Raw genomic sequence first — 24494 nt, forward strand, 5'->3', positions numbered from 1 at the left:
CGGATTCGATTCCCGGCCAGGGCACACAGGAGAAGCGCCCATCTGCTTCTCCACCCCTCCCCCTCTCCCTCCTCTCTGTCTCTCTCTTCCCCTCCCGCAGCGAGGTTCCATTGGAGCAAAGATGGCCCGGGCGCTGGGGATGGCTCCTTAGCTTCTGCCCCAGGCGCTAGAGTGGCTCTGGTCGCAACAGAGCAACGCCCCGGATGGGCAGAGCAACGCCCCCTGGTGGGCGTGCCAGGTGGATCCCGGTCGGGCGCATGCGAGAGTCTGTCTGATTGCCTCCCCGTTTCCAGCTTCAGAGAAATACAAAAAAAAAAAAAAAAAAAAAAAAAAAAGAACATGTCTATAATCCCCTGCTCAATCCAGCAACCCTGTGCTCAAGCTGGCAAACCCATTCAAGCCAGCGACCTCAGGGTTTTGAACCTGGGACCTTGGCGTTCCAGGTCAACGCTCTATTCACTGCACATGGATAGAGCCACCAGATACTTTTTTAAAACTGATTTTTAAAATCACAAGGTTTGGCCAGTTTCCTCAAAACTTGTCTGGCCCCTCCCCAGCCAGCAGTGGGTGAGGGGGCAGAGGTGAGGGTGGTGAAGACAGGACCCATTACACAAGGTGAAATCAGAAAGAACTGTCTTTGGCAGCTTTGTTGCAAGGTTTGATGGTTATCTTTCCAGGAAAGACAGGAAATCCTTAGGAGCGCCCTTGCTTTTCTGCCTTGGAGAAAATGCCTGGGGAAGACGGAGGTAGGTGTGGTGCCGGTAATCTCAGGTGAGGGTGGGAAGAGGTGGCAAGGGGAGTTAATCCCAGGAGGTCATGGGGGTGGAGAGTATACTATGACTAGATCCCCGCCCTGGACCAGCTGTAGTCCCTCCCCACCTCTCTTCTCAACCTCCTCTGGGGCTCACCGTTGGTACCAGAGACCACATCTTGTTTCCTTTTCTTGCTTGACTGGCCCAGGTCCCTGGAGCCCCTCACTCTGCTTACAGGGGGTGGGGATGGTTCGTGTGTCTGGCCCCAGGCCCATGTCCCGAGGTTCTCACCGCTGGAAGAAGACCCCACAGCTGTGGAAGCAAGGCTGGGAGGCATGGTGTGTGACTTACCCAAGGTCATAGCGACCACAGATCTGGGCCAGTGCTTGGTCAGCCCTCCGTGGTACCCTCAAAATAACACTTTGGAGGTTCCCAGAGGGAACCATGGAGGCTTGACTTTCCTTTTCTTCGGCTCAGTGTGGTCAGATCCTCCCCTCCAAGCAGCTCTCTCCAGCTGTGTGGCCTGCGGGAGTCTCATCACACACATCCTAGAAGTATGTTCACATCAGTGAAGCTCTGGGACTTCGGGACACAGGCTCTGGGGCCAGCCGGCTTGGGTTTGATCCTGTCACAGAATTAACTTGCATTTATTTATTCTTATATCAAATATTTATTGCCAAGCACTGGGGACACAGCAGCTGACAAAATAGATGTAAGTCCCTACCTCGAGGAGTTTACATACTAGTGGGGAAAGCAAATATCAATAAGATAAGGAAGTAAAATAAAATGCATAGCATGTCAGACAACGATCTGCAATGGAGACAAAGCAGAGGAAGGGATGGAGAGGAGGCAGCAGGAGAGGGGGTGGAAGGAGTGTAATTTTTTTTAGCAAGAGAGACAGACAGAAAGGGAGAGAGTAAGAGCATCAACTCGCAGTTGCATCACTTTAGTTGTTCATTGATTGCTTCTCATACTCATACATGCCTTAACCAGGGGGCTCCTGTTGATGATCCCCTGCTTACGCCAACGACCTGTGCTCAAGCAAGATGAGCAGCTGCTTAAGCTGGTGACCTCAGGGTTTTGAACTTGGGACCTCAGCATCTCAGGTCCACGCTCTATTCATTGCACCACCACTGGTCTGGTGAAAGAGTGTATTTTATTTTTATTTTATTTTTTTTTAAGATTTTATTTATTTAGAGAAATCCAGGAGGGAGAGAAGGGTGGGAAGCATCAATTCACAGTTGCTTCTTGTATATCCCTTGACTGAGCAAGCCTGGGGTCTCGAACTAGCGACCTCAGCATTGCAGGTTTACACCCTATCCACTGAACAAACTCAGATCAGGCGAGGAGTGTACGTTGAATAGGATGGATGGATAATGCAAAGACTTGAAGGAGATAAGCGATGAAGCCATATGAGAAGGAGCCTAGCAGACAGGAACAATAGGAGCTGTCAAGGCCCTGAGGCAGAAACATGTCTGACATAGTTCAAGAGCAGCAAGGACACTGTCGCTGGAGTAGAGCAAGAGACAACAACTAGAAGTCGAACCAGTCAGACCATCCATCCCAGAGCCTCGTAGTCATAATTCAAGCCTTTGGCTTTAACTGAGTGAATTGGAACCATAGGACAGTGTGAGCAAAAAAAGGACAGAATCTGATTCATGTTCTATAAAAGTCATTCTGGTACTATGTGGAAAAAAAAGCAAGAACATCAGTTAGGAAGCAGCTACAATAATTCAGGCGAGAGGTAATGCTCAGAAGACGGTAGTCATGGTGGTGTGGGCGAGTAGTCAGATTATGTATATTTTGAAAGAACCACATGTTGAATGGATAAAATAACAAGACCCTTACATACGCTGCCTACAAGAGAGTCCCCTCAGATCAAAAGACACAGACTGAAAGTAAAGTAATGAAAAAAGATATTTCATGAAAATAGAAATGAAAGGAAAAAAGCTGGGGTAATAATAATTATACCAGACAAAATAGATTTTAAAAAATGGCTATAACAAAAGATAAAGAAGGACCCAGCAATTTCACTTCTGGGCATTTATCCAAAGAAAACAGAAACACTAATTTGAAAAGATATATGCACCCCTATGTTCATTGCTGCATTATTTACAACAGCCACAATATGAAGCAACCCAGCTGGTCATTAATAGATAAGTTGATAAAGATGATGTAATACACACATGCACATGCGCACAGTATTTACTCAGCCATAGGAAAGGATGAAATCTTGCCATTGAAACAACATGGATGGACCTAGAGGGTGTTATGCTGAGTGAAATAAGTCAGAAAGAGTAAGACAAATACTTTATCATTGCACTTATATGTGGAATCTAAACAAAACAAAACAAAACAGCTCTGGCCAGATAGCTCAGTTGGTTAGAACATCGCCCTGAATCACAAGAGCTTGCTGGTCAATCCCCAGTTGGGGCACATACAGGAACAAATTGATGTTCCTGTCTCTGTCTCTCTCCTTTTCTCTTTCTCTAAAATCAATAAAATAAACATAAAAAAAAAAATTTTAAAAACTAAACAGCCCTGGCCGATTGGCTCAGTGTCAGCCCAGCGTGGGGATGACCTGGGATCAATTTACAGTCAGGGCATGCAAGAGAAGCACCCATCTGTTTCTCTACCCTTCTCTCTTGCTTCTCTCTTTCTCTCTCTTCTCCTCCTGCAGCCATGGCTCGATTGAAGCGAGTTGGCCCCAGAAGCTGAAAATGGCTCCAAGGCCTCCGCCTCAGGTGCTAAAAAATGGCTCCAGTTGCAACGGAGCAAGGGCCCCAGATGGGCAGAGCATCACCCCCCAGTGGGCTTGCCGGGGGGGGGGGGGGGATCCTGGTCAGGGCATATGCAGAGTCTGTCTCTGCCTCCCCTCCTCTCATTAAATAAAAAATAAATAAAAAACAAAAACAAAAAACTAAACAAACAAACAAACAAACAAACGGAAAAGACTGGTAGATATAGAGAACAAAGTGATAGTTGCCAGAGGGGTGGGTGGTAGGGTGGAGGTTTGAGTTACAAACTTATAGTACAGGGGTCCCCAAACTTTTTACACAGGGGGCCAGTTCACTGTCCCTCAGACTGTTGGAGGGCCGGACATTAAAAAAAACTATGAACAAATCCCTATGCACACTGCATATATCTTATTTTAAAGTAAAAAAACCAAAACAGGAACAAATACAATATTTAAAATAAAGAACAAGTAAATTTAAATCAATAAACTGACCAGTATTTCAATGGGAACTATGCTCCTCTCACTGACCACCAATGAAAGAGGTGCCCCTTCCAAAAGTGCGGCGGGGGCCGGATAAATGGCCTCAGGGGGCCGCATGTAGCCCGCGGGCTGTAGTTTGGGGACCCGTTATAGTAGATAAATGTGGAGTACAGCATGGGAAATACAGCCAATAATATCTCAATAATTTTGTACCAAACCATCTGTCTGGTACAGTAGATAAGTGTCAAATCACAATGTTCACACTTGAAATTAATATTGTATGTCAACTATACTTTAAGAAAAAAAGCTTTATATTCCAGAATGAAAGAGAAAAAAATGTAGAGCCACCTGGATTTATGAATGTAGGTAGTGAACGGTGATAGGAAGAGAAGAGTCGAGGATTTTGGCCAAAGTCACTAAAAAGGTACAGCTGCCATTTACAGAGATGGGATAGCCTGAGGAGGGGCAGGTTTGGAAGGGAGATCAGGCCATCTATCTGCTGTGTGACCCTAGTAAGTTGCTTAACCACTCTGAACCTGAGTTTATTCATTTGTACAATGGTTATAATAATCACTCCCTTGCAGAGTGGTGATGAGAATTGAGAGAGTTCATTAACTCACAAGCTTGGCACATGTGTGTACCCAATACACGTCCCACCCATGGCCCAGGAACGACACGTGGCCAGCATAAATCTTCAGGAAGAAACTGAAGGAGAGGAAGCCGATGCTTATAAATCTACACTCGAGCTCCTGCTTCCTCCGGGTGGAAGTGGAACAGGTCCTTTAGATTGTTAAGTTTTCTTCCTTCAAGGTCTTCAAAGGTTTTTGGACATGGGATGATGCTAATGGAAGCTGGTGGTGAAATGATAATAAAGATCATATTCCCAAGGCTAGGCTGAAGTTTATAAAACAATTTTATGGCCATTATCTTCTCTGAGCCCAGCAAGGCAGAAATCATATCCATTTTATGAAGTAGGAGAATGAAGTATTTAAAAACAAAAAAGACCTGGGAGATAGAAAGGGAGAGAAAGAGAGGGAGGGAGAGAGAATGAGAAGCATCAATTCGTAGTTGCTTCACTTTAGTTGTTCAATGATTGCTTTTCATTATGTGCCTTGACTGGGGATAGGACCTCAGGCTCAAACTGAGCCAGTGACCCCTTGCTCTAACCAGCAACCTCTTCAGCTCAAGCCAGCGATCTTTGGGCTTAAGCTGGCAACCTTTTGGATCGTGTTGGCAATCCTGTGTTGGCAATCCTGCACTCAAATCAGTGACCCCACATTCAAGCCCACGAGCCTGTGCCCAAGCCGGCGACCTCAGGGGTTTCGAACCGGCAACTTCAGCATTTGTATTCCTCTTCTTGTCCCTGAGTGGGAGTGCCACCCAGCTCCGTTCAACTGGGCCCAGTTGTGAGACGGACTGTGACCTCAGTCCTCTACCCCAGGAGAGGGCCCACAAACGCATGGCCAGGTCCTGTTCTTGTTTCAGCCAGTGTCTGGGCTGCAGTCTTTCTGCTTCTGAGGTCTGGGCAAGTGAATCTCATACACAATCCCGTTGCAGTGACTCCTTCCTGCTACCCCCAGGTGCTGAGGTCACTGAGGAAGGGACTAGAGCCCCGGAGAATCAACGTGCATACAGTCATCATTAGAAGGTGCAGTTTAGATTCCGACTCTGAGGTCTGAACCCGGCAGGGAGAGTCCTGCATCTGCTCCTCCCACTTTCCGCAGCCCAGCTGCCCCCTTTGCTCCCCACAGCAGGTGCTGGCATGCAGCTGTCATCCTCCTTGCTCTCCCCACCCTGGCAGGCTGTCCTGGGTGGGGCTGAGCTGGGTGGGGCAGCCCCCGTGTATTGAGTGTCCTGGGAGGCTGTGTCCCCCACAAGCAAATTCAGCCAGAGATTGCTTCTGAGCAGTGGTTCTGACCGGTGAGAGCTGCTGCCCATAGGGATGGGGGTTGGGAGGGTAAGAAGCTCAGGTCAGGGTGGATCAAGGGCCTGCAGGAGAAAACTCAGAACTGCCTGAGGGAGAAGTCCTGAATGAGGGACAAGAATGAAGAATGTCAGGGGACTGTGTGTGCAGGGGGGGGTGTGACCAGAGGAGGGAAGGGTGCAGGGACCAGCAGGAGTCCCGGGCGCTGGGAATGGCAGGCTGCAGGCCCCAGTCTCAGCTCTCCTCTCCAGGAAGGACCCTCCTGCCCTGGCTGCCTCACCAGGAGAAAGGGAAGGGACCCAAGAACTGAGGCCTGGGAGAACGTGAGGGTGGAAACCAAAGGGGATGGGAATGGGAATTCTGCCCGCCGCCCCATGTGCTGTGTCTTTGCCAGGTGAGGAAGGAGCAGGAAAGGCAAGTCTAGGTTCTGGATTGCCTTCAGAGTCACAGACCCAGCCATGCCTGCGCCCCTGCTCCCGCTGCTGCTTCGAACGCTGCTGTCCCGCCTGCTGCTGCCCGCAGCCCGCCTGGCCCGCCAGCGCCTCCTGCCCCTGCTGCGCCGACTGGCCCGCCGCCTTGGCTCCCAAGACGTTAGGGAAGCTCTGTTGGGCTGTCTGTTGTTTGTCCTCAGCCAGAGACATCCGCCAGACGGGGGAGAGGCCTCCAGAGCGGCCCGCCCCGAGAGGAGGGAGAGGCTAGCCCCCAAAAAATGAGGTCACGAGTCCTGGTAGCAGCAGGAATGAACTGCTTTCTTTTGGAGTACGACAGTCCTGGCAACCATCACCGACTGAAGCCTGCCCAGCGAGCATTAGACATGGTTCCCAGCTGGGCACAGGAGCCTCCTGGCTCCAGCAGAAATGACTGGAACCAAGCCCAGCATCTAGCAGAAAACTGACTTTATCCATCCTCTCTGCTGTCTTCAGTACCTTTCCTAATCACCTGGGGCCTCCGCAGGGAGAGGAACTGTCTCTCCCCCTCTCCCTATCTCCAGATAAATGGGGACACGAGGTCCAGTGAGGAACAATGCTTAACCAAGGGTCAACTGACAATTTAGTGGAGGCAAGATTTTAATCCAGACTCAGGGTTTACCTTAAAAGAGTAAGACCTTGATTCCCCCAGAGAATCAATTCTGCCCCAAAGCTCAGTAAGCAGCAGGCAGTCAATAAAATATTTTTGAATTCCTGGGATGCCTCTGAAATTCTTTTCACCCACACTGCTGCCTGGGTGACCCCATCGCGAGACAGTGTCACCTGGCCAGGGGGTTAGGTGGGGCACAATCAAGGCCCCCTCTGATCCCTGTTCCATTCTCCCTGGCAGTCCTCGCCTCCTGGAAGCTGTTTCTCTCCTCACACCTCAGTGGGCCTCTCACGGTAAGGAGGAAAATGTCCTTGACAGGGTTTAGAGCAGGGGTCTCAAACTCGCGGCCCGCCGAACAATTTTGTGCAGCCCGCAGACTAATCCACGAAGTTCAAAATATTTTGGATAAAATTAAGTAAGCCTAGGGGCCTACTTGTATTTTTCATTTCTCTAGCATCCTAGCTAGATATTAGCTTAGTTAACAGCAGTTGTGATGCGAACTACAGTTTCTGGTCGTTTTGTGACACTGAGTAAACTGCATGTACGATTGTGCTTGTTGTACTGATTTTTTTTTGTTTTCAACTGCAGTGAGAAAAGTGTTGCGTAACAGTTGCCTTTTGTAGACCTAGTGCGGCCCGCCGAACCCACATGCTGAGTTGAGTTTGAGACCCCTGGTTTAGAGACTCTTCGCAGCTAGGGGTGACGGGAAGAAGAATATTTGTTGGCTAAAGGACCCTGTGGGCAGCCCCTCAGGGGGACAGTGCAGAAATGCATGCTCCTGCAGAGATGGGGGTGGGGGCCGCATAACCTGAGGAATTCACCGCTTTTCTTCCTCCCCAGAGGGAGGCTCTTCAAGGGTCAAATAGGAGTTGTCGGAAGTATTTGCATTTTAACCTCTGGATAATTTGTTTAGGATTCCCCTGCAATAGTCCTCTCTCCTTCCACCAGCTCTCGAGTCAGACAGGGATAGTGGAGGAGTCTAGATATTTTACAGGATTCCCGCCCGGTCCCCACACCCGTTAGAAGCTTGGGCCAGGGGAAGACCAGAGACCAGCGCTGTGCCCTGACCCCAGCCCTGTGGGACTTTCCGCCAGACCCGCGCCTGCCCGCCGCCCGGCCATCTGCTTCCTCCGGCAGTCCTCAAAAGCCAGTGCACGTGCTCGCCCCTCGTGGGAAGAAGGCCTGGGGGGAGGAGCGGAGTGTAGGCGGTGCGAAACCTTGGTCCGTTAACCGCGTTGCCCTCCGAGGTCTTGGGCGGGTTTTTTTACCCTTCTCCAGGCCCTGCTCCGGGCCTCCCTTCTAGCCGGTCCCCCGCTGCGCGGCAGAGACCGGTCAGACCCGACGCAGGTTGCGATTTTCCGGCGGCCGCCTCAACCCCGAGGTGGGGAGGGTAGGAGCACGACCAAGGCCGGGGCAGCGGAAGAGCTCACGCCTCTCCTCCCCAACTCAGGATGCCCCTAGACCTCCGCAGATTTGCGGGAAGCAGAGGCAGAGGCAGCGGGGGTCGGGGCATGGGGCGGCGTCTGCGATGTTCCCACGAGCCTCCCGCCCGCCCCCCGCCCCAGACTGAGAGAGGTAAGGAGAGGTCACTGGTTGGGGTGGAGGATGGGGTGGGAATCTGCAGTTTCTGGAGGAGGAGACACTTTCCTGGGACTTTGAAGGCCGCATTTAGATGACTGCCCCCCACACACACATCCCTCCCCAGTCATGAGATTCAAATAATTGAACAACCTGTTTTTTTGCCCTAATGACCATTTAAATTAAGTTTTAAAAAGATGTGCCAAAAGGTAGTTTATTATTTCATGGGTTTTTTTTTTAAATGTGCCTTGACCACGGGCCTTCAGCAGACCGAGTAACCCCTTGCTTGAGCCAGCTACATTGGGCTCAAGCTGGTGAGCTTTTGCTCAAACCAGATGAGCCCTCGCTCAAGCTGGCGAGCTCAGGGTCCCGAACCTAGGTCTTCCACATCCCAGTCCGACGCTCTATCCACTGCGCCACCGCCCAGTCAGGCTCACGGGTTTTGTTTGTTTGTTTGTTTGTTTCTGAAGTTGGAAACAGGGAGGCAGACAGACACCCACATGCGCCCGACCGGGATCCACCTAGCATGCCCACCAGGGGGCGCTGCTCTGCCCATCTGGGGCATTGCTCTGTTGGAACCAGAGCCATTCTAGCACCGGAGGCAGAGGCCAAGGAGCCATGCTCAGCACCCAGGCCAACTTTGCTCCCATGGAGCGTTTGCTGTGGGAGGGGAAGAGAGAGAAAGAGAGGAAGGAGAGGGGGAGAGATGGAGAAACAGGCGGTCGCTTCTCCTGTGTGCCTTGGCCGGGAATCGAACCCTGGACTCCTGCACGCCAGGCCGATGCTCTACCACTGAGCCAACCAGCCAGGGCCTATTTCATGTTTTAATACTTAAACAAGAACAATAAAAGAGGTACACAAAACTAGATTGTGTTATAAGAAAGTTTTAGGCCTGACCTGTGGTGGCGCAGTGGATAAAGCATCAACCTGGAAATGCTGAGGTCGCCGGTTCGAAACCCTGGGCTTGCCTGGTCAAGGCACATATGGGAGTTGATGCTTCCAGCTCCTCCCCCTTCTCTCTCTCTCTCTCTCTCCTCTCTCCCTCTCTCTCTCTCTGTCTCTCCCTCTCCTCTCTAAAATGAATAAATAAAAAAAAAGTTTTAAAATATTAATGAAGAAATATTAAGTAATACCTGACAATAAAACAATAAAACATTTAAGATATTGCCATACTACTCCTTGATTGGTGTCCTCACTTGCAATTTTTTTCACCTATGGACAGAATGAACATCACTACACTGTTTCCCAGATGAATGTTAAAAAAGAGTAAGGAGTATAAATTTGTGATTTCCACGTAGGGCAGCTGCCCAGGTGCCTGCTTTAGAGAGAACCCTGACTACAAGTGCCGTTTTAAAAACTGGTTCACTGAACTGAAACAATTAGGTATCCGTCCTGCAAAACCAGTGTGAACCTGCCGAATCCCACCACTGCTCCTCCCCCAAACACATACAGATATGGAAAGGTCAGAGACCCACCCAGAGGGATAGGATGTCGGGGTGGGGGGTGGGGGGAGTGAGGGGGGTGGGGGGGGTGTCTGAAAAATTAGACTGGAAAATCAAGTTCAGACCTAGTGAACAGAGCACCTATCCACTCTCAGGGAAGGTGAGTCTGACTCTGAGAGAGCCAGATCCTGCCATTATTTTAAATGTTGATGTTTTGTTCATGGATTTTTTTTTTTGCATTCACTTTGAGTTTTAAAAACTATTGCATTAAAATATTATTCATCTTGATTCCTGAATTTCTTTGGCACCCCTTAAATTCTGCACCTCACTGGCCTTGCCCTAATCCCACCCCTACAACAAAGCCATAGAGATATAGTCACAAACACAACTGAGAACACCCAGTCATGAAACATGCGCTGGTGACAAAACGCTGGGCTGAGCAACACACTTCCAGCAAACACATGTGGACAGAAGGCAGGCGGGGGTAAGATAGGGCTGTGTGAGGTGGTGAGGCAGGCCGGATAGGGAGGAGGGAGTCTGGCATGAGCCATAGTTTCAAATAGGGTAGGGGTGGGGAACTGGATCAGTCCTTCCCACCCCACTCTGCCAGGGAACTGAGGGAGCCCATAAGACTGGGCAGAGGGTGACCAGGACTGCCTGGCCTGGCTAAATACATTCCAGACATAGGCCTGTATGAGTTGGGCTCTAAGGCTGTCCAGCAGAGGGCCCTGGCACCCAGCAATCGTTGCTGCCCAGGGAGGCACCCTGGAGGGTTGTGGGTGCTGGCAGTAGGCCCAAACAGGGTGAGGTCCAGATGGGCTTCTCTCCAGCAATAACAGCTCTGGCTGTCGCCTTCTAGGGGAATGGCCAGGTTTCAACAGGGGTGGAGAGGAACCAGCCTTCCCTTGTCTGGCCTAAGACCCTCACCACTTCCCTCCAGTGTCTTTCCGCTTCCAGCCCTTTGTACACAACGGGAACCACTGGCCACCAGCCTAGCCGTGCCTGGTGGATCTGTCTGACCACTAAAGACTGCCACCCCCACAGGCCCAGAGCTGAGCAATGAAGGTGGGTAGAGAGACAGAGGCTAAGAAAGAGGGGAGAGGAGGGCCAAGAGAGGAAGAGAGAGAGACAACAAACACCGGGTAGGAATGGGAGCCCCAGACATGAAGCTGCCCTGAAGCCATGGTGCAGTGCCTAGAAAAACAGCACCGCTTCCCCTCTTCCTGCCCTCTGCGTGGGTAAGGCTGGGAGTGCTGATGTGTCATGCCTCTGGGATAAGGAGCAGGAAGGCAGGGAATACCCCTTCTGCAGTAGCTTGGGGAGTGTAGGAACAGAAAAGCTAGCCCTTTCCTCAGGGCCCAGTCTGGTCTCCCTAGGATATTCGTACTCTTAATTTAAAAAATTTTTACTTAAAAAAAAAAATATTTTTTTTTTACTTAGTGATTTGAGAGAGAGAGAAGAAGGGAAAGAGAGAGAAAAAAACATCAATTTCTTGTTTCTATTCATGCGTTCTTTGGGTTGATTTTTCTATGTGCCCTGACCGAGGATCAAACCTGCAGCTTTGGTTTATGGGGACAATGCTCTAACCACCTGAGCTACCCAGCCAGGGCACTCCTAAGTGACAATTTGTGGTCTGTGGCTTCTCCAGGGGACAGGCCTCTTGGGTAGTGGGGGTGGGAGTGGGTTGGATTGTCCCTCCTCAGCACCTCTCCAGCCTTGTATTGTCCTCTGGCTCTGAGGGCTGCCCTAGGGGTATTGATTCCCTCTCCCCCAAATTTACTAATCAACAAAAGAGGAGGGAATCCTTACCCCTTCCCTTGGAAGTACAAGAAGGACTGACCACTCCTCAGTCTGCCCACCCCCTCAGCCTCTGACTGTGGAGGATGTGGGGCTCAGCCAGACTCAGCAAGCTTCCGCCCCTGACGGCCTGAGTACCAGGACTCAGGATGTAAGGCTGTTCTGGGCTTTTTCTCTTCCCATCCCCCATTGTGCCTCAGTCTTTCCAGAGCTCTGTATTCAGAAAGGGTGAATCATGAGGGAGCAATGGGTTGTGCCTCTACCCGTCACCCCACACACAGAGCCACACATCCCCGTCCAAGTCAGAGTTGCGGGTGGTGTGTTTGTGTCTAGGTACGGTGTCTGTGTATTAGAGGTCGGAAAGCCCAACACGCAGGTCACTGATTCTACCGATTATGACGGAGGGATCCCAAGGTGTGGTGGGGTCGTGGGCGGAAGAGCCAAGATCGGGATAAGTCTGAAAGGAAGAAAATGGCACTGAAAAGGGAGGCGGTCGCTGGAAAGGAAAAAGGTGCAGTGTGGAAGAAAGTGGCGTGGGAGGGGGTTTGGGGAGTGATGACGGCACATCTGAAATAGAGTGGAGAGGCCCGGGCCTGTCTGGCAGGTTTGTCTCTGGGAGAGCCCCGAGATGAGTTCTGCAGGCTTTGTGCGGCCCCAGCGCGGAGGAGACGAGAGGTTCCCGCGTGGGCTATCCTCTCCAATGCCGCGTGCTCCCTGATGGGGCAGGGCTCTGCGGCGCCGGGCCCAGAAAGGTAGCAGCTACAGAAATAACAAGGCTAGGTGTGGGACTGGCGGTCCGGGGAGGGCGGGGGGCGAAGGTCCCGGGGAGGGGCCGTTCCGGCCGAAGCCCCAGCGCGGCTGGCAGGAGCAGTGCGCCGCGTGGCTCTCCGTCGCGCGGGGGGAGCGCGCGGGCCGCAGCGGGGGCCGCGCGGGGGTGCGCGGGGCGGGCCCAGCGGAAGGCGGGCCCAGCGGGGGCCGGCCGGCCCAGCGGAAGGCGGCTTTGAATGCGCTGCCACCGGCGCGGGAAGCGGTAGAGAACGCGCGCATCTCAGCGCGGGAGAGCTCCTTCCCAGCAGGTGCTGCCCCGGGCCTGGAGTCCGGGCGTCCGGAGACCGCTGGGGCATAAGGTGCCGCTTCCCGCCTGCCACGAGGTAAGGCCGGCGGGCCTGGCAGCTACACTGCCCGCAGACGGGACGCCTGGTGGGTCCCAGGCGGGGAACAGCGCGGCACGTGGCGTGCAGGAGCAGGGATGCCGGGGAGAAGGAAAATGATGCAGTGTAGGGGAACGTGGCGTGGCAAGGGGACTCTAGCGGGACGGGGGCGACCTGGCTCCAGGGCCTGGAACCGGCTGTCGCGGAGCTGACCTCCGTAAAGGGCGGGCGAGTCGATGGTTAATCTCGATCAATTTTGTTGGAACAGGGAGGGGAGGCGCCACGCCGCTAACTATGCTGGGTCAGGGCAGCTGGCGAGACAGAGGTGCTGTCTCTTTAACCCCCGCCTTTAATTGGCCGAAGTCGTGTCCCTGGCCTCCCCTTACTGGTTGCGCGTCCTCAGTTACTTTCAGAGACGGGACCCTTTCTTAATTTAGAGAAGAGGCAAGGGCACACCCCCTCTAGGTTTTCTTCCCAGAGGAGAACAGTGGAGGTTGCGGGCTGGTCCCACCACACCCCTCTTGGAGCGGCCCCTCTGCCCATTTCCCTGGTAACCTTTAGACTCATCCCCCTGCCCCCCCCCCCCCACACACACACGTCCTCCTGCCAGTGTGAGCCCTCCATGCCTGGATGTGTGTGTAATGGGAGGGGGGCCTTATACCTGACACTCATGTCAGGCTGGAGGTAACGTTGGCCCCCACCTTATTTTTCTCCTTTAGTTGGAGCAGAGGACACCCACCTCCCAGTATACAGGGCTATCTGGGAAGCCGCCCTATACCTCCCTCCCCACCCCAGAAGGAGCGCAGAATAAGCTGCAGGTTGAGTCTGAATTCCAGATCTCCCATTCACTAGCTCTGTGATGGTAGGCACAAGTCTCAACCTCTCTGAATCTTAGCTGGCCCATCTGTTCAGTGGAAACAATTAGAACTAGCTTATGGGTGGTTATGAGAGAAAGAGCAGGTATCTGCAGGCTGGTCCATAGGGATCCTGGGAGTGGAGAATTTGATGCTACCACAAAGGCGTGTCTAGAAGCTGGAGTGATGAGAGGTGCTGGGAGCCTGCGTTTGGTGGCTGCTTTCAGGGCCCCACCTAGGCAGGCCAGGGCCTGGCTGGAGGTACACCAGGTGCTCTAAGCTGGTATCAAATCCCTGGTTGCTGCTTCGCAAAGGCTGGCAAGAATAAAACACCTGGGCTGGCGTGAATATCAGGATGTGGGCAGGGGGAGGGGGCTTCCCCTGGAGTCAAATTGTGTGACTCAGGGGGAGTTTGCTGAGAACAAAAAGCAGGGGTGTAGCTGAGGGCCAGGGCTGAAAAGAAGACTCCTCTGAGCTTAAAGCACATTTCACTCAGGAAGGGGAGATACCCTATTCTCCCCACCCAGTCTCCGGTCTGGTTGAAACTGCACTGCCTGGAAGCTTGCCTGTGGAGGTGGGGGAGGAACACAGAGTTTGCTGTGAAAAGCTGCGGGTTCCCCTCCCTGTTCCCTAATAGAAGACTAGTCCTGAGCCTTCTCTGTCTACGCCCCCAGCACACACACACAACCCCATAGAGTCCTCTTGCCCTCATCCCTCTAGAAAATGCAAAAACTTGTTCACCACTCTGTCCCCAGCGCCTAGTACTATGCCTGGCTGGCCTGCAAAGGTCCCCTGTAAATATTCGTTGAAAGGATGAATGAAGACGTTCTCTGTCTCCAGATGGAGACCTGTGGGTCTGCTCCTCCCCTCCCTGTCCTACAACCCGGGTGGGCTCGGCCCTAGCCGCTAGGGGGCTGAGGCAGCTTTGGAGAGTCTGGGATTTGCCCAGGGAGCAGTTGAGAGGACTTACTGGGATGGGTAGAAAAGCCCATTAAAGGTATGGGGTCCCAGAAGGTGTCTGTGTGTCTTGGGCTGGGACCTGGAGCACAGGCTGTACCTGCGCCTTGACCCACCCCCACAGCCCCCCCGCGGAGACTGCTGGGTCTGTTATCTCCCTAGCTGCAGCCCTGGTTTTTTTATCTCCCTGGTTGAGTGTCCGTGAGGCTTCTCAGAATGGGGCAGCTTCTTCCCACAGCGAGACGTGGGGGGTTCTCTCCCCATGTGCCCGGTGCCACTGTCTTTATTCTGGACTCTAACCCAGGAGGAGCCCATGGACAAGGCGTGCCGCCTGAGCCGGAGCTAGGACCACCGCCCAGGGACGGCCCAGGCCTCTTCTCTGACCATTCTGCTGGCAAGTCTGGGCATCTGGTGAGTGCTGGCCCAGGTGGGTAACATGGGAAGCCAGTCCTGGCCCCAGAGCTAGGCCCTCACGTGGTGGGGGGGGGCACCAGCGCTCGCCAGCCTGGGTTTCCATGCCATCCGAAGGGAAAGCCATTTTATCTGCTGGTGCCAAAGAGGGCCTAGCTACATAACTAACACGAGGCGCGAGCAGGAGAGGTCACCGCAGAGGGAGGCTCGGCGCTTTGGGACTGCAGTTATCTGGTGCCCCCACCCCCCACCTTCACTTCGAGTCTGCTCGCAGAAAGGGGAAGAGTGCAGGGGCCTGGGAGCGAGAGAGGAACCGAGGGGGGATGGGGTGACTCTGGTGCCAGACTGGGGGACAGGGGTCAGTCAGCCGAGGACCTAGGTTGTAGAAAAGGCTGTGTCCCACACCCATCAGGAAGCGTTTTCTTGGAAAACTGACCAGGAACTAGGAAGTCCCTGGGCAATGGCTGGAAAGGGAGGCTGAGGTGCTGCCAGCCCAGAGCTGGAGTCAGAGGTGCCTCCGGGAGGGCACAGGTGACCCACCCTGCAGACAGAGCCCACCTTAGCCATGAACCCAGGGGCTGCCTGGGAGGGTGGAGAGGTCAGACCTAACAGAGAGGGCCTGGAAGGGGCCGCCTCCCTGGCTCGACCTCAGTCATCATCCCCTGTGGCTGCTGCTCCTGCAGATGTTTGTTGTGTGCCCTCCCCCCTCCCCTTCTCTGCTCTATCTCCCTCGTTTCCCCCTCCTGTCCCTTCTTCCATTGTTGTCACTGTCCCTGACCCCTCTCATCCCTGTCCTGCCTCTGCCTGCCTTGCCTCTCTCTCAAGCAGACGTCCTCCTCCTTCCCTCCTGCTCTCCACCCTCCGCTTTCCCAGCTCACACACGGCCTCGCTGCTGGGTAAAAATAGCGGCAGCGGCTGGGCCAGGCCTGCTGCCAGGTAGCGCTGGAGCAGGCGGGCGGCCGACAGGACTGGCCGGGGGCTCAGGCTGGGCAGTCCCAAGCAGCAGGGCCCGGAGGGGGTCCTCTGGACTCCACGGCTGGCCAGCTCTGTCTGCCCTGCCCCTCCTACCCCCACCCCCAAGAGCCTGGGGAAGCCTGTGGGGAAATAAGGCAAGACAAGGCCTCACACTGCTTCTGCCCCCAGCAAGCCTCAGAGGGAGAGAGCGGTCAGCCAGGCAAGACCAAGATCAAGACCGCCGTCACCATGACAACCAGTCACCAGCCTCAGGACAGGTACGCGGAGACCTGGGCTGGGGACCCAGGGGAGCGGAAATGGGCATTCAGGGGGCTGGGTGCAGTGTCTTTGGGAATTTGGGGTTGTCACTGCTGGCTGGCCTTCCAGTCAGGGCGCTGAGTCAGGTCCGCACCAGGGCTGGGGGCCCAGCCTGCCTTGGCTGGGTGCTGGCTGGGGTGTGTACTGCAGGGCCACGGTGGGTGGGCGGCAGCCCCTCCCTGGCCGGTCAGCGTTTCCACTGGGGCTCTCCAGCCTGCCGGCCCCCCCGCAGGAGGGACACAGTTGGCAGCGCCCCCCATTCGGGAGCCCGCCTGGCAGCGCTGCCCTTCCTTCAGCGTGGCCTCTATCTCCCGTGCCCTTGGCTCACCCTGGTCCTCGCTCTGACCTCCCTCGCACTTCTGCGCCTCTGGAGCCTGCGGCATCCCTCCAGTTAGACCCACACGTGTGACCGTGCAGATGTGTTTTGGGGGAAGACGCTGTCGCCTGATTCAAGTTCTTCCAGGAGTCTGGGGCCCGAGAAAGTTGATGAAGTTATCATGCCTCAGGTCCAGAGCTCTTCAGCTCAGGCCTGGAGCCCATCACCTCTCCCTGCCCACTCTGACTCCGTCCTGTGCCAGAGGCCACAGAATCAGATCGCTCCCGCCTGTGGGTCCTGGGGTACTTAGCTTGCTCCCTCTGAGACCGTTTCCCACTCGTTAAATTAAACAGACATGAGGGTTATTGGGATGGGAGAGTTGAAGGAGACGGTAAGTATAGGCGCAGGATGGCTCCCTCTGCCGTTCCTGCTCCCGGGCTGCCTGGCGGCCCCTTCCCGGCCTTGCCACTCCTGGTGGTCTCTGCCCCGCTCTCCGTCTCCCTCTGCACTCATCCGGCCCCACTCCGACCCTCTGTCCTATGTAGCCTGGGCTGGGAGTGTCTCCCTTCGTCCTGCGTCTCTAAATCAAGCCCTTAGCTCTCTATTTCAAGGTGAGGGACCTATGAGGAGTTAGGGGGCTGCAGTTGTAGTGACTCAGACCTGTCCAGTTGGGTCACTCCCCCAGGCCCGCCCTGTGTGCGGCCAGGCCCTGTGCTCTGGCCAGACCTGCCCTCGCTCCCTTGGGCTTTGTCCTTGCCATCTCTGAAGAAAGCAGATGTTGGCGGTGGGGACGGTATGGCAGAAATATCTGGAGACGGGGGGGGGGGGGGGGGCTGACCCTGGGGTGTGGGCTTTGGGACTGTGCCCTGGCAAACGCTGGGGCCGCACTTATTTATACTCTGGGGCCCAGCTGACATCCAGTGGCCGGATACCTCCTGGCCGACCCTAGGTGGTGTGGCCTACAAAGCCGGTTCTGTCTGGGCCCGGAAAAAACAGCTCCCTCATTTCCCAGCTGCCCCAAGGCACCCCGCCTGCCGGCCCCACTAGGTCCAGAATGGTGTGGGAGTTTCCTGACCTCAGGCTCCTCTTTGGGGAGCCACACAGGCTCTGCCCAGACTGCATAATCACTTCCAGCCTGCTCGGCAGGCAGGGGTGGAGGATACTTGATATTTGCTCTCTCACTCACCCGCCACCCCCAGCCTTTATAGCAGGATTTCCAAAGCCACCTCCGGATGTGGGGGTCACACTGGTTCCCAAGCCCGCAGGGTCCCCTGAGTCTTCAGGGACTGAGAACCACCGTCCCGTGGCCATGCCTTTCAGCCCCGTGTCCCTGTCCTCCCCCTCTGGACTCCGCTGGGCCCTTTTCCCTATCCTGGGAGACCTCCTTGTCCACACACCCCCCCCCAGGGGAAACATGCACGTGGACACAAACACGATGCCCTATGCCCTGGGTAGCCTGAGAGCCTGGAGGTCAGGACAGGGACATGTTTGATCTGGGAAGGAGGGTGGCGCGGTGGGACATGTTTGATCTGGGAAGGAGGGTGGTGTGGTGGGACATGTTTGATCTGGGAAGGAGGGTGGCGTGGTGGGTCACCTGGCTCCTCTCTCCTCCCCCCCCCCCAGGTACAAGGCCGTCTGGCTTATCTTCTTCATGCTGGGCCTGGGGACGCTGCTCCCCTGGAATTTCTTCATGACAGCCACCCTGGTGAGCCTGGGGCCGGGGCTCCAGGGGCATGTCCACTGGGCACTCAGGGCTTGGCTCTGTTCTCCTGGGCACAGGGACAGAGGTTCCAGCGCTCCTCTCTGCATCCCCGCAGTATTTCACAACCCGCCTGGACCAGCCCCAGAATATGTCCTTGGTCGCTGCTGAGGCGAGCAGGAACGTGCAGGCCTTGGCCACCCCCACGGCGTCCTCTCCGAAGCGGAGCTATCTGAGCACCATCTTCAACAATGTCATGACCTTGTGTGCCATGCTGCCCCTGCTGGTCTTCACCTGCCTCAACTCCTTCCTGCATCAGAGGTGAGCGCCCAGACCCAGCCCGGCCCCTGGGGGCCTCCTGCGGGCCCTGGGCTGGACACCTGCCTTACCTACGCCTCCCGGCCGCCTCGGCCTCTCCGCAGGATCCCCCCGTCCGTCCGGATCCTGGGCAGCCTGGTGGCCATCCTGCTGGTGTTCCTGATCACCGCTGTCCTGGTGAAAGTGCACCTGGACGCCCTGCCCTTCTTCGTCATCACCATGGTCAAGATCATGCTCATTAATTGTAAGCGGGGCTGGGAGGGACCCCGGGCCAGAGACCTTCCCACTGACCCCTCCCCTCCCTTCAGATCCGCAGTCAGCAGAGAGGAGCCCGTCTGAGCCCCCGAGGACATGGGTGCTGTGGGCAGTGAGGGTTCAGAGGCCTGAGCAGGCCCCAGAACAGGGCTAAGGGTGAGGGGTGGGGGGGAGGGGCCCGAGGGGCGGGGCTCCCTGGCAGGAAAGCAGGAGTTAGAGGAGCCTGTCTTGCCCTGAGCCCCCGAGGACATGGGTGCTGTGGGCAGTGAGGGTTCAGAGGCCTGAGCAGGCCCCAGAACAGGGCTAGGGGTGAGGGGTGGGGGAGAGGGGCCGCCAAGGGGCGGGGCTCCCTGGCAGGAAAGCAGGAGGTCAAGGAGCCTGTCTTGCCCTGAGCCCCCACTGCCCCCGGCTGAAGCGAGTCCCACAGCCCCGCTGATGCCCACCCTGTTCCTCCAGCATTCGGTGCCATCCTGCAGGGAAGCCTGTTTGGTCTGGCTGGCCTCCTGCCTGCCAGCTACACGGCCCCCATCATGAGTGGCCAGGGCTTGGCGGGCATCTTCGCCTCGGTGGCCATGATCTGCGCCATTGCCAGTAAGTCTTGCCGTCTGTCTGCCTTTTGTGGGGAGGAGGGTGGAGCCTGTCTGACCACTCGTCCCCTTCGCCCAGGTGGCTCGGAGCTGTCAGAAAGTGCCTTTGGCTATTTCATCACAGCCTGCGGGGTCATCGTCTTGACCATCATTTGTTACCTGGGACTTCCGCGGCTGGTGAGCAGGAGAAAGGCAGGGGCGTGGGGTCAGGGGAGCCCGGGGCTCTGGGCAGCGGGCGTTCTGAGGCCGAAACCTGGGGGAGGCGGGGACTGTGGAGAGCCCACCTCTGAGTCCACGTCCGTCTCTCACACAACAGGAATTCTACCGCTACTACCAGCAACTCAAGCTCGAAGGGCCTGGGGAGCAGGAGACCAAGCTGGACCTCCTTAGTAAAGGTCCGAACAGCCCGGGGAAGCTGGGTTGAAGGGCAACCTCCTGGCAGGGGCAGCTGGGCACAGAGGGCAGGACTGGGCACACACCGTTTCCTGGCAGAGAGGAGGCAGAGGAGCCAGGAGGTGGGGTGGGCTGAGGGAGCAATGGGAACGAGAGCTGGGGGACTGAGGCAGGCAGGGGGCAGCTGGGCACAGAGGGCAGGACTGGGCACACACCGTTTCCTGGCAGAGAGGAGGCAGAGGAGCCAGGAGGTGGGGTGGGCTGAGGGGGCAATGGGAACGAGAGCTGGGGGACTGAGGCAGGCAGGGGGCAGGTGGGCACAGAAGGCAGGACTGGGCACACACCGTTTCCTGGCGGAGAGGAGGCAGAGGAGCCAGGAGGTGGGGTGGGCTGAGGGGACAGTGGGAACGAGAGCTGGGGGACTGAGGCAGGCAGGGGGCAGCTGGGCACAGAGGGCAGGACTGGGCACACACCGTTTCCTGACAGAGATGAGGCGGAGGAACCAGGAGGTGGAGTGGGCTGAGGGGACAGTGGGAACGAGAGCTGGGGGAACTGAGGCAGGGGGCAGCTGGGCACAGAGGGCAGGACTGGGCACACACCGTTTCCTGGCAGAGATGAGGCGGAGGAACCAGGAGGTGGGGTGGGCTGAGGGGACAGTGGGAACGAGAGCTGGGGGAACTGAGGCAGGGGCAATCCTGGGTGACCCGGACTGCCTGAGGGCGGTGGGAAGCGGTCCCAGATTTTGTACCAGGTGTAACAGGAGCCAAGGCTCTGGGGAGAGGTCAGGACCCTGGGCCTGGCACTGCGAGGATTATGGGGAGGTCTGGCCTAGGTTTTAGGGTGTTTTGTGCACTGAGAGGGTGTTCGCCCCCAACCAACTCCAGCCCTTTGGGGGAATTGTTTGTGTCATTTTCTGTTGCTCTGGCTTTCCTCCAACCTGAAGACCCTTCTGCAACCTGTCATCCCCCAGGAGAGGAGCCGAGAGCAGGCCAGGCGCAGTCTGGAGTTTTGGCCCCCAGCAGTCAGCCCAGCAAAAGCCACTCTATCCGGGTCATCCTCAGAAGTGTGCGTGGGGACGGGGTGCCCTGCCCTCCACTCCTCATCCTCTTTCTCTCCTCGTCCCTCCCCCGCCTACCCACCCCCCAGTCCCACATCCATCCCGTCCCTTTCTGACCTGAGACTGGCCACTCTCCCAGGTGTGTGTGTGTGTGTGTGTGTGTGTGTGTGTGTGAGAGAGAGAGAGAGAGAGAGAGAGAGAGAGAGAGAGAGAGAGAGATTGTTCTTTAACGCACAACCGCCTTGAAGACGCGGGCCTGGGTCCCTTCCTCCAGATCTTAGTCCCGGCTCTCTCCGTCTGCTTCATCTTCACGGTCACCATTGGGGTGTTTCCCGCCGTCACCTCTGAGGTCCGGTCCAGCATTGCAGGCAAAAGTGCCTGGGGTGAGGACCCTGGGCTCCCAGGATGGGGATGGATGGCCTCTTGCAGGACTGGGAGGGGGGGACCCTGAGCTGCCGTCTCCTCGGGTGGACTCTCCTGGTCCACTCGCCCTTTCCTGGCCTAAAAGCGTCTTGTCCACTTTGCGGCTGGGGCACACAGCCCGGTGAGGGTCAAGGTTGCTGAGTCTGCTCTGGACGTCATAACCATCCCCTCGTGTACTCTTTGTTTTCCAGAACACTACTTCGTCCCTGTGTCTTGTTTCTTGACTTTCAATGTTTTTGACTGGCTGGGCCGGAGCCTCACGGCCGTAACCATGTGGGTAAGTGAAGAAGAGGGCACTCCGCCCTGTGAAAGAGAAGAGTCTACCCTGAGACCCAGAAGGGGCACCAAAACAATATGGGGACAAGGGGACTGTGCTTTTTTAAAAACCAAGACATTGTGTATAGTTAGGTGTACAGCTTAACAACTCTATACATATCCCCTGCACAGTCACTACCCAGGTCGAGATGGAGACCATTTCCAGCGTTCCAGAAGGTTCCATAGTCTCCCCTCTCCATCAGTACCCATCAGGGTAACCCGGCTTTGAGGTTTTAATGTAGATCCTGAGGGGCTCCACGTGAAGGTCTGGGGGCCGCCCGGCTGAGCTGCTGCCCGTTCCCCACAGCCTGGAAAGGACAGTCGATGGCTGCCGAGCCTGGTGCTGGCCCGGCTGGTGTTTGTGCCCCTGCTGATGCTGTGCAACATCAAACAGCACCAGTACCTGCCTGCGGTCTTTCTGCACGATGCCTGGTTCATCATCTTCATGGCCGCCTTCGCCTTCTCCAACGGCTACCTAGCCAGTCTCTGCATGTGCTTCGGGCCCAAGTGAGTGTCGGGCAGGGTCTGGCGCTCCGTGGGGGACATTCAGCAGAGGGAGAAAGGGCAAAGGAGACTCCCCGATCCCGGAGCTTACGGTTTGCAAGCCGAGAGAGGACCCCCCCCCGGGGAGAGGCACCTAGGTTGAAGGGGTCGTGGCGGGGAGTGCAAAGGTGGGGTGCCTAGGCTTATGTGGGTGTAGGTAGGGATGTGGGAGGGGGCTCCCGGGGAAGGAGGAAGAGAATCCCAGGACAGGACACGTTCCCCCTAGAGGGCAAAGCCAGAATGAGGGTAGGAAGTAGGATGGGTTGGTCAGCAGAACTGGGTGCTGAGGCAAGCCTCCCCACCCGACACGCCGGGTTGGGCTGGGGTTGGGCTGGAGTGGGGGCCGTCCTGAGGTCGCCTTGCCTCCTCCTCCAGGAAAGTGAAGCCGGCGGAGGCGGAGACAGCTGGAGCCATCATGGCCTTCTTCCTCTCTCTGGGCCTGGCGCTGGGGGCTGTGTTCTCCTTCCTGTTCCGGGCAATTGTGTGACCATGGACGGACAGAGGGCTGCCTCGGTCGCCTGCACCAGTCACCTGCCCCTGCCCCTTCCTTATCCTTCAGGGATGGGCAGGGCTGAGCTGGACATTTTCTCTTCTAGCTGAATTCTGCCTTCTCGCTGCCTCTGCTGGGCCTGATGTTCAGGCCCTGAGGAGGGAGCGTCTCAGTGGACATTGGGGACAGTGTGGGCCTACGGGTCAGAGTCAAGGGAGGGGACGCAGCCTCTGCATGTGCCGGACTCCCGCACCTTGGCCCCGACAGCCCTCTAGCCGAGCCGGACAGCAGAGGCTCCTTGGCTCAGAGAGTGTGTGTGTGTGCCTGGACCAGGGTGGCTGGAGGCCAGGACCGTCTGTTCTGAGGTCTGGTTTGATGTTTGTACCCTCCTTCCCCCGTGTCTCCTCCAACCTCTCCCCGTCCCTCTCCTTGTGTTTATCTTGTCATTTGTACAGTTGCCATTTTACTGCCTTTTTTTATACTTAACAGAAACCAGGTGCCTTCAGAGGCCGACAATAAACTATTTTCCTCCACGGCTCCCTGTGTTCTCCAGCCATGGCTTCGTGCCCTGGAAAGGGTAGAGGGACGCAGCCTGAGTCCGGGGGGATGAGCGAGGCCCAGCGGGTCCTGGCCAGCACCGGGCCTGGGTCCAAGGCTGAGGGTGAGGGTGGGGTTAGTCCTCAGTCTCAAAGGAGCTGTAGTGCTCCCTGCTGGGGTCCCAGAGGAGGGACAGGGAAAGGGTAGAGGGACGCAGCCCGAGTCCGGGGGGATGAGCGAGGCCCAGCGGGGCCTGGCCAGCACCGGGCCTGGGTCCAAGGCTGAGGGTGAGGGTGGGGTTAGTCCTCAGTCTCACTGAGGAGCTGTAGTGTCCCCTGCTGGGGCCCCAGAGGGGGGACAGGGAAAGGGTAGAGGGACGCAGCCTGAGTCCGGGGGGATGAGCGAGGCCCAGCGGGTCCTGGCCAGCACCGGGCCTGGGTCCAAGGCTGAGGGTGAGGGTGGGGTTAGTCCTCAGTCTCAAAGGAGCTGTAGTGCCCCCTGCTGGGGCCCCAGAGGAGGGACAGGCCTGGATCCAGTACACCCAGACTGTTCACTGAGACCAGGAAAGGTTTTTCTTTGCTGCTTCGTTCCTTCCTCCATAGGCCTGGGAATGCAGACAGCACCTTCCTTTCGCTTTTCTGTCTTCACTGCCATGCCCTCCGCTCTGCTCTCACTCTTCAGTCCCTGGGATGAGTTCTGCAACACTGGCCAGCTCTCCCCCTGCAAACCCCCCGACCCCGGCTCCTGTTTGTACTCCCACACCTCCTGGCAAGAACAGGCTGCGCCCGAGGGTTCTCCCCGACCTGGTCCTCTGCCCTGACTCCAAATCCCAGACTTCCTGGGGAACAAGAGGCCTACATGTCCTGCATTGAGGCTGGGCCCTCCCCTTCTCTTCCCAAACTCTGGTCTAGGGAGAGGTGGGATGGCGTGGGTCATGAGTGGCCATACCACTGGGTCCCCTTTCTCAAAAATGACTTCCTGACAAAGTGGGACCAGAGCTCGGGCCACTGTGGACGCTCCTTCCCCACCTCACTGATCCCTGATTAGAAGACGCTACAGAGTTGGCACCTCTCTGGGCTTTGTTTCTCAGTTTCATTGGATTGAAGGCTTCAGGCCTCATTAAGGGGTA

General features: G+C 56.2%; 2 protein-coding genes across 8 annotated transcripts; both read left to right on the forward strand.

Moving 5' to 3' along the window:
• Window positions 1–5763: 5763 nt before the first annotated feature.
• On the forward strand, window positions 5764–7063 carry MYMX (myomixer, myoblast fusion factor). Of its 2 annotated transcripts, none has more exons than XM_066252956.1 (2): window positions 5764–5889; window positions 6288–7063. In XM_066252956.1, exon 2 carries the CDS (start codon window positions 6352–6354, stop codon window positions 6604–6606), a length of 255 nt encoding a protein of 84 aa, XP_066109053.1. In that variant the 5' UTR covers window positions 5764–5889; window positions 6288–6351; the 3' UTR covers window positions 6607–7063. The 2 variants fall into 2 exon arrangements, with proteins under 2 accessions (XP_066109053.1, XP_066109054.1); XM_066252957.1 differs by having other exon boundaries at window positions 6336–7063.
• Window positions 7064–10917: 3854 nt separating this feature from the next.
• On the forward strand, window positions 10918–23365 carry SLC29A1 (solute carrier family 29 member 1 (Augustine blood group)). Of its 6 annotated transcripts, none has more exons than XM_066251514.1 (14): window positions 10918–11055; window positions 15054–15160; window positions 16304–16392; window positions 18372–18453; window positions 18566–18768; window positions 18870–19009; window positions 19477–19611; window positions 19687–19784; window positions 19924–20002; window positions 20971–21065; window positions 21332–21440; window positions 21672–21757; window positions 22103–22302; window positions 22714–23365. In XM_066251514.1, exons 3-14 carry the CDS (start codon window positions 16364–16366, stop codon window positions 22823–22825), a joined length of 1368 nt encoding a protein of 455 aa, XP_066107611.1. In that variant the 5' UTR covers window positions 10918–11055; window positions 15054–15160; window positions 16304–16363; the 3' UTR covers window positions 22826–23365. The 6 variants fall into 6 exon arrangements, with proteins under 6 accessions (XP_066107611.1, XP_066107591.1, XP_066107601.1 ...); XM_066251494.1 differs by lacking the exon at window positions 10918–11055 and adding an exon at window positions 12762–12938 and having other exon boundaries at window positions 15054–15176; XM_066251504.1 differs by lacking the exon at window positions 10918–11055 and adding an exon at window positions 12762–12938 and having other exon boundaries at window positions 15054–15176; window positions 16307–16392.
• The last annotated feature ends 1129 nt before the right edge of the window (window positions 23366–24494 follow it).

This window comes from Saccopteryx bilineata, chromosome 1, assembly GCF_036850765.1.
Source record: "Saccopteryx bilineata isolate mSacBil1 chromosome 1, mSacBil1_pri_phased_curated, whole genome shotgun sequence".
In the NCBI taxonomy this organism is placed as follows: Eukaryota; Metazoa; Chordata; class Mammalia; order Chiroptera; family Emballonuridae; genus Saccopteryx; species Saccopteryx bilineata.